At 45.6% G+C, this 16267-nt stretch overlaps 1 protein-coding gene across 1 annotated transcript in view; it reads right to left on the reverse strand.

Moving 5' to 3' along the window:
- Positions 1 to 4271: 4271 nt before the first annotated feature.
- PDILT (protein disulfide isomerase like, testis expressed) overlaps positions 4272 to 16267 on the reverse strand; it is a 44982-nt gene continuing 32986 nt past the window's right edge. Inside the window, exons 8-12 of the mRNA XM_023225059.1 lie at positions 14324 to 14521; positions 10424 to 10544; positions 7446 to 7624; positions 5667 to 5756; positions 4272 to 4669 (exon numbers count right to left, since the gene is read on the reverse strand). Of these exons, the coding sequence (XP_023080827.1) occupies positions 4421 to 4669; positions 5667 to 5756; positions 7446 to 7624; positions 10424 to 10544; positions 14324 to 14521 (837 nt within the window). The 3' untranslated portion in view covers positions 4272 to 4420. The remainder of the gene's footprint in view (positions 4670 to 5666; positions 5757 to 7445; positions 7625 to 10423; positions 10545 to 14323; positions 14522 to 16267) is intronic.

A 16267-nucleotide genomic window follows, 5' to 3' on the forward strand; every position in this document is an offset into this window, starting at 1 on the left:
CCCAAGGGACCAGGTACCAGAAAACTAGAGACAACTCCTATGGCCCAGAGGTCTCTGAAATTATTCAAACTAAGCCAATCCTAAATCTGCTTACCCTGCCTCTCCCGTTCCTTCCTGCAGAAACTACAATAAAGGCTCTTTCCTGCCTTTTCCCTTGCTCTCTTTACTTCCTGATCGACCCTGGCGCTTCCCAGCAGCTCTTCCTCTACTTTCAGCCCCTCTACCCAGTGTGGTGTGTTTCATTCTCTTGGGATCTGTGAGTATAAAAAGTTGTCAATGGCCATGGTTTCCTGCTCTGTTGCTCATCAAGTTCACCAAAGACATCTACATTACCAAATTCAATCAATTTTTTTCTCTTTATCTTACCTCTAGGACAGTGCGCAATAAATATTTGTTTTTGAACGAACCTTAATCTCTCAGCACTTCCTTCCTTCTTGAAACACTCTTCTTTCTTTTTTTTTTTTTATTTTTATTATTATTATTTTTTGATACAGAGTCTTGCTGTGTTGCCCAGGCTGGAGTGCAGTGGTTCGGTCTTGGCTCACTGCAACCTCCACCTCCCAAGTCCAAGTGATTCTCCTGCCTCAGCCTCCCAAGTAGCTGGGATTACAGGTGCACACCACTAGGCCCAGCTAATTTTTGTATTTTTAGTAGAGACAGAGTTTCACCACATTGGCCAGACTAGTTTTGAACTCCCGACCTCAGGTGATCTGCCTGCCTCGGCCTCCAAAAGTGCTGGGATTGCAGGTGTGAGCCACCACGCCCAGCCTGAAACGCTCTTCTCTCTTAACTTTCAGACATGGGTAGGAGACTCAATCTTAGTAATGCTGAGAACAGTCACCTGCTGAGCACTTCTCTTGGGTCAGACACTGCTCAGCGCTTTTGCCTCCATTGTCTCAAACAATGAAACACAGCAACCCACGTCACAGGGAAGAAGACAGGTTCAGAGAGGCGGAGTAGCTCCCCCAAGATTACACAGCTAGCCATGCTAAATCCAGACGAAAACTCAAATCCCATTTGGATTCACCTGCTTTCCTGAGTAAAGAACATTCCTTGCTCAGTGATGACAGGGTCTTAGAGGGATAAGTGGTTTTAGGTAGTTTTGGACAGAGTGAAACTAAGGGGTGGAGAGTTTTGAAAAATTGATCAAACAGAACATAAAGAATTAGAATGAGAGGTTGGCGTGTTTCAGAAAGGGGCAAAAAAATGAGCCAAGGGAGAAGATCCTCCAACAGAGGGGTATCACCTGTCCTACCTACCTCTCTGAGTACACACGTCCTGAGGCTCCAGTTATGCCTGGGGGACCTGCAGGTGGCGTACCCATTCTCTGGCTCGTGGCCTGTCAGGGGCTTTATGCCACATGATCTGGTCTAGGCAGCCCCCCTGTAACTCTCCTTCAACTGGCAGCCACATGGCCTCAAGGCCGAGGCAGGTGAGCCTCACACCGTGTCCTGAATACTAACATCTGCTCCTGTTGGGGAATTTGGCTCAGGTGAGTTCCAGAGCCGCAGGCTGTTCCCTGCTTCCTCTGGTTGTGGACAGGCCAGGTTCGGGGTGAGGGGTATGGGAGCTGGCTCTGGAGGTATGAAAAAGCACAAACAGCCTTTTCTTTACATGACGGGTGAGGAGTGGAGGCACCCAGGTGGTTCCTAGAGACCTCAATTTCTAAAAGAATGCTGCCCTTCTTTTCTCAAGAGAAGGCCTGGCTGAAATGAATGACACAAATCAGTGAGGTAAACCTGTGGTGGGCTGAATAATGACCCCCAAATACGTCTACATCTGAATCCCCAAAGCTGTGAGTGTTGCCTGATATAGCAAAAGGGACTGTGCAGGTGTGATTATGATCCTGAGATGGAGAGGTTGTCTGGGCAGGCTGGATGCAGTCACAGTGGTACTTATAAAAGTGATGCAGGAGGAGTCAGGAAGTAGGTGTGAGGATGAAACCAAAAGTCAGAGTGATTCTAGGACAGAACCATGAACCAAGGAATGCAGGGGCCTCCCAGAAGCTAGAAAAGGCATAGCAGGGAATTCATCCAAAAGGGACTAAGTCTGATGACATCGTGAATTTAGTCCAGTGGAATTGATTTCTCATTTCTAGTCTCCAGAACTCTAAGAGAGTTTGTGTTGTTTTAAGCCACTGAGTGTTAATTTGTCAGAGCAACAACAGGGAACTAATACAGATTCCAGTTTGGATCTGGGGACAACACTGTCAGCACCTCTGCCTTTTGGGATGACTATGAAATTATGTATCTCTCCCCTAAAATGGAATTTTTGATAGGTCCATGAGCATTTATTGAGCATCTACTATGTGCCAAGCAGAGTTCTAGGCAAAGGGAATATAGCAAGAAAAAAAAAACCAGGTATATCTGCTTTCATGGGGCTTACATATTAATTGGAGAATCAGGCAATATATCATTGCACAACAAAATAAGATTCTTTCAATTACTGGTCTCCAGGAATGCCTTTTGGAGGTGGTGACAGGTGAGCTGAGATTTGAACCATTAAAAGGACACAGCTGTGTGAGGACCTGGGGGAATGTATTTTGAAGCAAGTACATTTAGGCAGAGGGAACATGAAGAGAGAGAGAGTGAATTTGGCTTGTTCAAAGAGTAGACAGCAAGTATGGCTGGAGCCAAAAATGTGAGGGGGAGAGGGAGAGATCTGTGGGGCCAGACCTTTCAAAGTGTTGAAGGCGTGGTAGGCAGGCTAGATTTTATTCTAAAAGCAATAAAGATGCCATTATAGCAGCGGTCCCCAATCTTTTTGGCATCAGGGACCGGTTTCCTGGAAGACAATTTTTCCAAGGATGGGAGTGGGAAGGTGGGGTGGGGGGAGTAGGAGAGTGTGGTTGGGGGGTCAGGAGGGAAATGTTATGAAACTAGGAAATAAGAAGTGGGATGAAACCATTCAACGGCACAGATCTAAAGCCAGATCATCAGGCATTAGATTCTCATAAGGAGCCAGCAACCTAGATTCCTCGTATGCCCAGTTCACAACAGGGTTCAGGCTCCTATGAGAGTCTAATACCCAGGCGGAGCTCAGGCAGTAAAACTCACTCACCCGGCGCTCACCTCCTGCTGTGCTGCTGGGTTCCTAACAGGACACCTACCTGTACCGGTCAGCGATCAAGAGGCCGGGGACCCCTGCATTACAGAATTAAACAACGTGCTGTTGTAAGTGCTTAGGGCTATGGCTTTTTAAAAGATGGCCTCAGTGGTTGTATGGAATATGGAGGGGTTTAGGGTGGGTGCTGGGAGGCAGGTACAGAGGGGAAGCAAAAAGACCAGTTAGGAGACTTCAGCTGAGAAATGGCAGGTGACAGTCAGTGGAGAGATGAAGGGAAGTGGGTGGAATCACATGAATGGATAAGCTACTTTTATGATAGTAAAAGAAGGCAGTTGAGCCCAGCACTTGCGGAGGTCGAGGCAGGTGCGTTGCCTGAGCTCAGGAGTTCAAGACCAGCCTGGGCAACAAGGTTCAAGACCAGCCTGGGCATCTTTCCAAAAATATACAGAAAGTAGCCAGGTGTGGTGGTGCACGCCTGTAGTCCCAGCTACTTGTGGGGCTGAGACAGGAGGATCATTTGAGCCCAGGAGGCTGATGCTGCAGTGAGCCTTGTTCGCGCCACTGCACTGAGTGGATTGATTCCAATAAAAGCATATATCATTGTGGTAGGGTAGGTGGGGGGCTGGATAGGGTAGCCTGGGTGACGGAGCGAGACCCTGTTTCCAAAAAAAGAGAAAAAAAAAGGAAGGAAGGAAGGAAGAAAAAGGCAGTTGTTGATGATTCTGGAGTGGTTGCTGGAGTGAATGGGCCATTTACTGAGAGGTGGAAGTCTGGGGACAGGTTTGGGATTCCATCATTTTCTTACTGTGCCCAAATGAAGCGTAAGACAATCAATCCACCTCATTTGAAAGACTGAGCCAAACTCTCGGGACACCTAACCTGGTAGGAGATGGTAGCATAGTGGTTAAGTACACAGTCTTTGGAGTGTGATTGCCTGGGATTGGTTGCATCTCAACAGCTTTCCACCTGTGTGATCCTGACTGGTTGCTTAACCTCTCTGTCCTTCAGTTTTTCCCATCTATAAAATGGGGCTAATGAACCCCAGTTCAGTGATGGTGTGAGAACTAGATGAATGCCGAGCATGTTGCACACACTCATTGATTGTTGCTACTGTGGCTTCCCTTGCAGTCCTGTCTGAATTCCAGGTCACACAGTTCTTCTAAGAGAGCACCAACCAGGAAAAAGAGGTCATGAGTAAAACAGAGCCAAGGATCTTCAGAGGTTTTATTATCCAGCCCCACCCCTGCCCCACCTACCCTACCACAATATATATGCTTTTTATTGGGATCAATCCACTCAGAAAATGATGCCAGGATCTGGAAAATGAGCATCTTCTTTCCTGGTATTGGAGAAGCTAAAGTTCTTCCTTGATTTTTGGTTTCTTCTTTTGCGTTGGAGGTCCCTTTGGTTTGGCCACCACCACCACCACCTCCTCAGATATTCTCTTCTTCCCAGTGGACTCTTCCAGCTTGGATACATGCTTGGTCATGTTCTCCAGCTCAGGTGACTGCTGTTCAGATAACTCTTTCTTCATCATAGACACCTCCTTTTCCTTAGCTCGCACTTCCTCTTCTATCACTTCATTTTGCTCAACAGACAATAGCTATGAAAGAAAAGGTGGAAAGAAGAAGGGAGGGAGGGAAGAAAGGGAGAAAGAAATAGATGAGAAATATGTGATCATTGTGGTTGTAGTAGTCAAGGCTACTTCTTCTGAAAGTGCCCAGAGAGAATCAGTCTTTGGACTGCAGGGTTTTCATAGATGCTAAAGATCCATTTGGTTTGGGTGGTAAAATGCTCAACTGTGGTTTCACCCTTCAGGTAAGAGGACCTTGGGAGGAACCAAAGGTTCTAAGTCTATAGATGTGGCTCCTGCACCACTAGCTCCAGGACTGGACAGGTGACCAGTCTTAGCTAATGACATCTCTGTCCATGACATTTTCTGGGACATCTAAGAAGTAGTTGCTTGCTTTCTAAACTGGGAGGATGTTAGTTTGGAGCTGTGGTGTAATCTTTGAACTTCTGTGGGGAAATGACTACTTGAGAATGAAACCAACATAAAGGAAAACAGAGATGGGAACACAGAAAGCAAGCCTGGGTTCTGGATCCACCCACACCTGATGTTCTACCAGTTATATGGGATAAATTCCCACTGTTGCTTAAAGCAAAGAGTAGTGTCTGAAATTTCCAGCGGAAAGTCTTAATTAATACAGATGGCACCGTCCAGCAGAGGGCCTCACTGAGGCATGGCTAGGGGAGAAAGCGGACTGTGGTCTCATGCATCAGGAGAGTAATGCCAGAGGGCAGAATCCCACCAAGACATCTGGTCAGTCCCAGGGGTGTGGCCCAAGGCAAGGATCTGTGTGTTACCTCAGAGTCTCGGTCTTTCTAGATGTTTCTAAAGTCTGCCATTTCTGCTTCCCATAGTAAATGCCTTTGAAATAAAGGTGACTAGTAGAGTCACCCACACTGTATGGCTCTCCATCCATCCTCAACCATCTCCCTAGATTATGTAACTCTAAGCACACTCTTTTGTCGTCCATTGAGTTCCTAGGGATACTGTATGGGACAGAATAATCCAAGGTGTTTCTGTTGCCCCTTACCTCATCCTCATCCTCAATCTTAGTTTTGATGTGTCTTTCCAGGAAGTCAGAGAAGCCCTTCAGTGTATGCTCTCCCTTATACAGGACAGCCTAGGAAGAAAATGGAACAGGGTCAGGATGGGATCCTCTTCCCGCAGAGATGCTCGAGGATTGCTACCTAGGTAAACCCAGGGTCAAATTCCTAACAACCCCGAGTATGTTATGCAGGTTCCTTAACTTGTCTTAGCCTCCAGTGCCATGGCTCCAAGGGAAGGATAATAAAAATGCCTCTGTCATAGGATTGTTATGTAGTGGAGGAAAGCATGGGCTGTAAAACCACACAGCGAAGCCTTAAACTTTGGCTGCATTATTGCAGTGTGGTCTGGTTATTTAATTTCTCTGACTGTTTTCCCATCTCTAATATGGAGACCAAATAGTACCTACCTCATAGGGTTGTTAAAAGGATAAAACGAAGTGAGGTATGTGAAGTACGGAAAACAGCACCTGGTTCGTGATGAGCACTATAGGCGTTTGTTATTATTATTATTGTTATCATAGTGACAATAATAAGAGGAAGAATAGTTATTTTCATAAGCATCTGGCATATGGTCAGTGCTCCGTTATCATACGTTCTCTTTCCCTTTTTTTTTTTTTTTTTTGAGACGGAATCTTGCTCTGTCACCAGGCTGGAGTGCAGTGGCGTGATCTCAGCATACTGCAACCTCTGCCTCCCGGGTTCAAGCAATTCCCCTGCCTCAGCCTCCTGGGTACTTGGGACTACAGACATGCACCACCATGCCTGGCTAATTTTATATTTTTAGTAGAGATGGGGTTTCACCATGTTGGCCAGGATGGTCTGGATCTCTTGACCTCGTGATCCAACTGCCTCAGCCTCCTAACGTAATGAGATTACAGGCATGAGGCACCACGCCCGACCCCCCTTCCTCTTTAGGAAAGTTCAGAAACTTCTTCATGTCCACGGGTCACCCAAACTTCTTCAGATAATTTGAGATTATGACCTTAGCCTCATCCTCTCAGCCCAGCCTCAGTTGCACAACTCCCCGACATGCATCCTCTGCAGTGCAGACTGAGCAAAGAGTGGGTCACAATGGAATCTTGCCACAGTGCCAGGGTCACCCTTCTGCCCACCTCTTTGTTCAGACTACACTTCCTACCTGTAGCACATAGTCGGAGACTTGCAGCCATATCTGCCCTCCAGAGTCTCTTGCTCCCCCCCTTGATTTCAATTGCATTCATCCATACTCTTCTAAGGAGCAGAAACCTAGGCTCACGTTTCTTTGACTGATGCTCTTTCCCATGCATGGACACGGCATGGAGAGTGGGTTCTATCAACACTGGTTATGGCTGATGACTAATCCCAAGGTGGAAATGACATTGTTTGTCTCTAGCATGTATTTTTTCCTTCATCTAGTAATACCCGACATCCAGTATTCTCATGGAGATTCCTCCCACCTTATTTCATATAGTTAGGGTAGAGCTCAGCCCCAATACTAGTAGGAACCATATAAACCAGGCTTGCCCATCAAAACATCCACATCCACTTGGCCACAGTGATTGGGTCAGGGATATGCAAGCTACACCCAATGATAGTGAGTCTCAGGACTTTGGTGCAAACTACTGGAAAATATTCTTTGAACTTGAATGTGAGAGGATGGATAGTGGCCGCAGCTGAGAATAAAACTGGTTTGGTAGAAAGCGCAGCTGGAGGTAGGGAGAAACTGAGTCCCTGATAATAACATAACATTGTTTTCAGCCATGTGTGTCCCAAGAGCCCCTCACTTGTTGAGAGTCGGTGGGAAACAGCCTGAAAAATGGGTACCGTTCCAGGTACATCAGCTGAATGTCATTTGCTGTGATGTCGATCTTGGCAATGACGATCGTGGAATGGTTTTGATACTTTCTGCCCAATTCCTCCAACAGTGGGAACAGCATCTTGCACTTTTTAGACCAGGGTGCATCTGGAAGAGAAGGATCATGGCTCAGACTCACATTGATGAAGATCCAGAAAGCTGGCGCCACCCAACACATGGCATCACTGTGTTTCCCTTGTGGTCCTGCTGTTTTGCCAATTGCACTCCCTCTTTCTTTTAATCATATATCAGGTTATTTTTACATTTCAGCCATAGTACCTGATTGTTATTTGATAAATTAGAAAAAAAATAGCTTTGGCCGGGTGCAGTGGTTCACGCCTATAATCCCAGCACTTTGGGAGGCTGAGGCAGGTGGATCACAAGGTCAGGAGTTCAAGACCAGCCTGACCAACGTGGTGAAACCACATCTCTACTAACAATACAAAAATTAGCCTAGCATGGTGGCATGCGCCTGTAATCTCAGCTTCTCAGGAGGCTGAGGCAGGAGAATCACTTGAACCTGGGAGGCAGAAGTTGCAATGAGCTGAGATTGTGCCACTGCACTCCAGCCTGGGTGACAGAGAAAGACTCCACCTCAAAAACAAAACAAACAAACAAACAAAAAACAAAAACAAAAAATAAAAAAAGAAAAAGAAAAAAATAACAGCTCTCTTCTACCTAAATACTAACACTTTTAGTGTATTCATGTTTTCTTTTATTTTTTTGTTTTGCTTTTTAGAGGCAAGGTCTTACTATGTTGCCCAGGTTGGGCTCAAACTCAAACTCCCGGGCTCAAGAAATCCTTCCATCTCAGCTTCCTGAGTTGCTGGGACTACAGGCTTGTGCCACTGTGCCCAGCTTGCTTTTTTTCTTTTTTTCTTCTTTTAAAATTTCTTTCTTTTAACATAGTGTTGCACTCTAGTAGAAGAAGAAAGCCAAGAACAATATTTATGCTATATGACTTTTTATGTTATGCCAAAAAGTGTGTGTGTGTGTGTGTGCATACGCATTATAGCACAGGGGTTTTTCACAATAGAGGTTTGGGAACTTGCCCAAAGTTATGCAGTAATTTCACTTTTCAGACCAGAGTAGTTAAGCAGAAGAAGCGGGGTTTAAAGACAGGCTGCTTTGACTAGTGACCACTATACCACAGGTAGAGATTAATATAACATAACATATATATGTTATGTTATGTCATGTCATGTATATGCAATTACATGTCATGTCATTATACATATATAATTCAGTGGAGGAGAATATCCCCAAGAAGTGTGACAGGTATAATAACTACTCTTGGACAGGGGACACTGAACTTTCTTGTGGACAGTTCTTTGGTCTTTAAATGTGGTCCAGGCTTCTGGGCCTCTGGAAACCAGAGACCTGCTCCAATCCAAGGGAAAGCAAACCTTACCTGCTTGTCCTTCTACTAGAGCTCAAAGTTCAGTTTCTGGCTCTGTAAGAGAAATGGCCTCAAAAGCCCCCAGACACGCCACCTTCAGATGATCATCCCCCATTTACAAGCCAAGTGTCTCCATGGCCATCCCCGCTGCCTGCAGTATCTCTGGCAGCCCCACTAGCACTCAGCGGGTCCTGGGTCAGAACAGGAGGGGGCATAATGGTTGCAGCCCCAGGGGGCCAATCCCGTAGCACTACTTCCAAGAAAATGAAGCTGATTTTGCCTTTTATCAAAATGAAATGGACAGTCTCATAACTCTGAGTGTGACGTAAGTACAGAATGGCTGCACCCAGCCTCTCAATAAAAGGTAGCGGATCTTGGTGATTCAGCCACAGACCTTAAGCACCTCACTCTGTGAATAAGAGTCCCTTTCAGAGTGATTGTAAAAGGACTGCATGATGCAGTGTAGCCCTTGTCTTACCCTCAAGAAAGTAATAGCATCAGAGCTTGCATTAAACTTCTTGTCTTGCTGCTTACTGTGTGACCTAGGGTAAGGTCATTAACCTCTCCGAGGTGGGGTTCCCTGATGTGTGACATGGGGAAAACCACCATACCTTCCTCACAAGCTTGTTACACAGCTCTGTAGAGCAGGTGTGTCAACAGCAAACTCATGCTTGACTCATTGTAAGGGCTTATTAAATGTTAAAGAGATGTCTGAAGGAACTTCAGTATCACCTTTCTCTGTGTCTCAGTGTGGGAGAGAACATCTCTGGCTTTTTCTCTCAAGTGCATATCAGAAACAATGCGAAAAGGGCAATAGTTCTTAGGTGAGCCCTGGAAGTAATTGTAATAATAGAAATAACAACAGCAGTAGCAATTTTCACTTATCAAGTGCTTACAAAATGTCAGACAGGCTAAGTACTGTACATGAAGGATTGGGGTCCCCACCTCCTATGGGCCATTTGACAAGTAATCTAAAGCCAGAAGCAAAGAAATCCTGTACAGCAGTTAGGAGTGCAGGTGCTACAATCAGATGCCTAAATTCAAATCCCAGTTCCAGCACTTTGGCTGCAAGATACTGGAAAAAATGTCTTCACCTCCCTGAGACTCTATTTAGTCATCTGCAAAGTCAGAGCAATAAAAGTAGCTACTTTCAAAAGGATGTTGTAAGGAATAAATGAGATAATGTATGCAATGGCTTAGAATAAAGCCCAATATGCTACAGCATCCAATCAAACATTGTTAGCCATCAGCATTATTGTTTTTAGAAACAGCCACAGGCCTGGGTTATATGGAAGGCATTGCATACATTCCAAGAATTACATTTCTGGGGGCCAGAGTTGCATTGTTCCTGATAGCATCTTGAGTCAATCTCTTTGGGTATCTGAAGACCGTCCTTGGCATGGTGCATTGACGGGTTTTAGAGATTTCAGTGCCGAAGAATTCAGGAGAAACAGCTGAAACATAATTTTGGCACTCGTTACCTCCCAACCCCTCTTGAAGGTACTTACAGAACATCACAAACACGTCCTTTTCTTTGTCAAAGACGACTATGTTGAAGTTCTTCCCCACGAGCTGCTTAACCAGTCCCTGGTCCCAGTGCTTTGGAACCTGTTCACTGGATTGATGTTTCTAGGAAGCACATTTGAAAGGTCTAAGAATCTTCAGAAAGGGTTTCGAAGTTGTGGGCCTCCCCACCCTGACTGGAAACAACTAAAGGTTTTCTTGTGTCTTTTCACAAGAGCCTTAGAAAAGAGTTTGAAATACTGAGATGGATCATGAGCTTGATGTCAACCCTGGATGGTTCAGGGCAATTTGGGGTCGGGGGACTAAAGAGCAGACAAAGCTTCAAACTGGGATGGATTCTCAGATTTTATAAAAAGAAGCTTTAAGCCTGGTGCAGTGGCTCACGCCTGTAATCGCAGCACTTTGGGAGGCTGAGGTGGGCGGATCATGAAGTCAGGAGTTCGAGACCAGCCTGGCCAACATGGTGAAACCTTGTCTCTACTAAAAAAGGAAAAAATACAAATATTAGCTGGGTGTGGTGGCATGCACCTGTAATCCCAGCTACTCAGGAGGCTGAGGCAGGAGAATTGCTTGAACCCAGGAGGCGGAAGTTGCAGTGAGCAAAGATTGTGCTACTGCACGCCAGGCTGGTTGACAGAGCAAGACTTCATCTCAAAAAAAAAAAAAAAAAAAAAAAAAAAAATTAGTTGTCCTCAATTACTCTAAGAATCAAGATCAAGACCATTTACATGACTTATGAAACCTTGATCATACTTTGATTGGTCCCTGCAATAAAGGAAGTCTTCTCTTTTCTTTCCTCAGCCATGTTGGTCTTCAGCTTATCCAAATGGCCAACCTTCCTCCCAGCTCAGGCCTTTGTTAATGCTGTTCCTTCCGGCTAACAGGCCTCCCCATGTCAGCCTGATTCCTACCCTCCCTTATTCATCTGGGTGACTCAAAATGTATGCCTCAGAATGACCCAAGGGAGGACTTCCTTGACCCTCCCCTGGTCTAGATGAGGACTCGCTGCCATGAATTCTCATAATACTCAGCGCTTTTTCTTGTATCACTTATTTACGTTTACTATTTATATTTCTTTTTCTAATTATTTGATTAATGTGTCTCTACCATACTAGATGGAATGTCAGAAGAGATTTTTCTTTCCTCGCCATTGAGTGTCCACTGCCTGGTACATAGTAGATCCTCAATAAATGTTTTGCAAATGAATGAACAAAAAATGAGCTCAGCTTTTGCTTCTCTTTGAAGTAAGTGTTGGAAATCTCAAAACAAATTTTTTATCTACAACCATTGCCTCCTGAATGTCTCCTGAATCCACATCCTTTTCTCCATCTGCACAGTTACTGACCAAATCCAGGTTGCCTCCGTCTCTCATCTCGATTGCCAGAAGAGCCTCCAGATGTTCTCCCCGCATCTCCTCCCAATCCTCCCACACCTTTATTCTTTATAAACAGGGCTCTATTTTCACCAAATCTGGCTTCTATCATTGCTCTTAGGAAATCAAATTCTTCTTCTTTTTTTTTTTTTTTTTTTTTTTTTTTTGGAGACAGATTTTTTTTCTGTCACCCAGGCTGGAGTGCAGTGGTGGGATCTGGGCTCACTGCAACCTCCACCTCCTGGGTTCAAGCGATTCTCCTGCCTCAGCCTCCTGAGTAACTGGGACTACAGGTGCATGCCACCATGCCTGGCTAGTGTTTTATATTTTTTGAAACACTAGCGGGGTTTCACCATGTTGGCTCTTGCTATGCAGCCTCTGTCTGGCTCACAGCCTCTTCTTCCACAGGGTCCTCCCTCACCGCACCCCCTCCAGCCTCTGGAAAGCACTTAAAGATTCTGTCAGTGGGAGCACAAATGGGGCAGCCATGGGGCATGGGAGATAGAAGATGGTGACAATTGTGGGGAATGGCTCAGATCAGGTGAATCTCATAGATTTTGTAGAGGATGCCCATCTCTGCTCTAACAGCATAAGAAGACATGTTGGCCTTTGCGAGGGAGACAGACACCACCTCATATCTAACTGCAAGGGAGAGAGAGAGAGAGGATGGGTAGTATTCCAGGTAGGATTTTAGACATGGTGATGGAAAGTGAGGAGGACCCAATGTAAAGACATCTATTTTCTTAGTGATCTAGGGGTAGAGTGCTCAGCCAAGAGTGGGTGGGAATGGGATATGAGGAGAGAGAGACTCTGGGATTTAAAAATGAACACACTAACAGAAATTTCCATGTGGATGCCAGGACTTTTCTCAAAGTCCATGGGAGGCTGGTTTGCAATGCCATGAAGCCAGCCACCCTCGTGGTGATGTTGGTCTGGAAGCAGGGAAGTTAAGGGGGTTCAGCCAGAGTTGGAACTTTGCCTAGTGAGTACTATGGGGTGTAGAGGAGGCAGAAGATGGAGGGGATAAAAGAGTTAAGGAAATCATCATCAGAGCAATGAATGATGGAATGCAAGTTCGCAGACGGGGCACTAAAGAGAAATGGGATCAGGAGGTTGGGGGCAATGAGAAGGATGAGGAATCGTAGCCATGTGTGTCCTAGAGGGAAAGTCAGGCATTGGAAGGTGCTGCAGTCTCCAGGTTGTGGGCATGGGAGCAGGGAGTCGACATGGCATGGACACATCAGCTGCTGGAGGAGACCAGGGTTGTGGACACTGACATCTCTGGAAATGATGGCAGAGTTGGGGCTTAGGGAAAGGCTGCCATCAGGAGCTTAAGTCCTCAGAGAGTGAAGGGAGATAGTCAGAGAGCAGCAACAAGAGGGTGAGAGCACAGGGTCAAAAAGCATGAGATCCAAGGCATCTGGGGTTTCTAAAGGTGAAAGAACGAGAATGCATTGGAAGTGGAAAGAAGGACAGCAGCCTCACCACTCGGCCCATGAAAATGCTGTGCACACAAGACAGCTTCTGTAGAGAAGGCTCTGGGGGAATGGACAAAAGGCAGTAGAGGACTCAGGTAAGGGGTCCATCATTTGGGTTTGTCTGGAGAGTCTCAATTTACTTCTGTTGTTCCAGATTTTATGTTTTTTGGGTTGTGGGGAGAGGTCTTCCTCTGTGGCCCAGGCTGGAGTGCAGTGGTGTGACCGTAGCTCACTGTAGCCTTGATATCTAGGCTCAAGCAATGCTCCTGCCTCAGCCTCCTAACACCAACACACCTGGCTAATTTTTAAATTTTTTGTCAAGGTAAGATCTTGCTGTGTTGGCCAGGCTGGTCTTGAACTCCTGGACTCAAGCGATCCTCTTGCCTCAGGCTTGCAAACTGCTGGGATTACAGGTATGAGCCACCACAGCTGGCCCATTCCAGAATCCTTTACTCCCATAATGTCCTACTTTGGAAAATAAATGATATGGTTACCTTACTCAGCAGAGTAGCTGTGGAGACATAGGCAGTGGATGACTAGACTACGTGTTCCATGTTTCTGCAGCCTCTCCTTCCTGCCAGCAATATAGACGAGCCCCCTTCTAACCCCATCCAACCAAAAGGTCCCTAAAGCTTTTGAGGCTAAGTCCTGATTGCCCTGTAGATCCATCCCGCTTCTCCTCCTCAAAGCAAGCATATACTCTTGGACCAAGTAGATCATTCACATTGGAGGTGATAGGAGAAGAAGAGCCTCGTTTTAGAGAGCAAGAGTGCCTGCATTTCTATTGTGAATTCCTGCAAAGAAAATGCCTCCATTTTACAACTAAGAATGAGTGGAGGAACCATAGGCTTGGGATAGGTCCGAAGTTGGATAGATTTGAGGTGGGGAGACGGGGAATTTCCCCACATTGAGCCACAAAGTTGATCTTTATTCTGCCTCCACATACAGGTGAGGAGAATGATCAAAGCTGGCAGAATTATGAGAAGGAGATGATTTTGAGGTTCTGGATAAACCTTGTCCAAGAACAAACCTACCTTGGCATTTTTACTCAGGAAGCTATGGCCAAATTTCTTGAGGTTTTCGTAGGTTATGTCATCCGAAGGCATTTTGTACCTGGCATCAGAACTCAAGTTTAGGATTTGGACAGATGGTATATCAACCTCTGTGACCCGGAAGTACTCAAAGACACGTCTATTTCTGGGTTCATCTGCATTCACAAGGATGAAAAGGATCTGCCAAAGAAAACAAAACCCTTGTCTCTCTGGATCCTTTGCCAATGGAGAAAAACTGTTGGAAGGCTGTGGACTAAGGGGATGCACATGGTGGGGTCTGTGGAGCACCTCTGCAAAACGTAACGAAGACAGGTGCAGCTCTGCACCGAAATGCATGACAGGCAGTAGCCACCAGCCTGGCTTCAGCCTCCTTGTGCTGTGCTCCATCCACATAATTTCAGGAGGTCAGGAAGCCCTGAGCTTTCATTCTGTTTCATCAGTTTCCTGATCTGTAAAATGATTATCACAATGCCTGTCTTCTAGGCAGTGAGAATTAAACAGGACAATGTATGGAAAGGCTTAGTTCAGAGACTGGCAGGTAGAAAGTGTTCAATACGTGACAATTATTATTATTCAAAATTATTCTATCAAGGAAATTCATGACTTCATTCATTCATTCATTCAACAAACATTCATGGAGTGCCTACTATGTGTGAGCCATTTTACTAAGCACTGAGGACACAACCATGCCCAAAGCAGACAAAATCCCTCCCCTCAGGGAGCTTATGTTCTAGTGGAGAAGACAGACAACAAATGAGTGAATGAACTTATAAAGTCAAACAGCAAGGAGTGCCAATTAGACAATAAAACAGGGCAATGCGATAGAGAGTAACTGCCCAGATGGGGTAAGGTAGGGGCTCAGGATTAGGTAGGGTGGTCAAGAGGAGAACCTGAGGAGGTCACTTTTCAACTGGGATATAGTAGATAGTAACAAGTCACAGAAGAGCATTCCGGGTGGTGGAAACTGCCAGTGCAAAGGCCTGAAGACAAAACAAACACCTAGAGAGCTTACCATGTTCTGGGAGTAGAAAAGAAATGTCAGTGTGGCTTCATCAGAGGTGTTTAAACCAGAGCAACTTCATCCTGAATCCAGGCTGGGTAAAATGAGGCTGAGACCTATGGGGCTGCTTTCCCAGACGGTTTAGGCATTCTTAGTCACAGAATGAGATAGGAGGTCGGCACAAGATACAGGTCATAAAGACCTTGCTGATAAAACAGTTTGCAGTAAAGAAGCCGGCCAAAACCCACCAAAACCGAGATGGTAACGAGAGTGATCTCTGGTTGTCCTCACCGCAACACTCCCACCAGCGCCATGACAGTTTACAAATGCCATGGCAATGTCAGCAAGTTACCCCATATGGTCTAAAAAAGGGAAGCATGAATAATCCACTCCTTGTTTAGCATATCATCAATAAATAACCATAAAAATGGCAACCAGCCGCCCTTGGGGCTGCTCTGTCTATGGAACAGCCATTCTTTATTCCTTTACTTTCCTAACAAACTTGCTTTCACTTTACGAACTGGCCCTGAATTCTTTCTGGTACGAGATCCAAGCACCATCTCTTAGGGTCTGGATCAGGACCCCTTTCCAGTAACAACTTCAGCACCATGAGGGAGAGAGACAAAAGAGACAAGGTCAGAGCCTGTTGAAGATGAGGTCAGAGATCCAGTAAGGAGCTTGGGTTTAGTCTGAACATAATGGTGGGCCACTGAAGGATGGTAAGCTAGAACGTGACATGCTAAAAATTTTGAGAAGGTCATTCTGGTTGCAGAGAAGAAGCAAAAGTGGAAGTAGGGAGATGAGTTAGAGGCCACTGCTGCAGCCACCTAGGGTCAGATACTTTCAGTTCATTCATTCATCAGATTAAAGGCCCCACTGTGTGCTCCTCTTCTAGGTGCCAGGGAAATTGAAAAACACAGCAAACA

Source organism: Piliocolobus tephrosceles, chromosome 17 (assembly GCF_002776525.5).
Source record: "Piliocolobus tephrosceles isolate RC106 chromosome 17, ASM277652v3, whole genome shotgun sequence".
NCBI classification, from domain to species: domain Eukaryota; kingdom Metazoa; phylum Chordata; class Mammalia; order Primates; family Cercopithecidae; genus Piliocolobus; species Piliocolobus tephrosceles.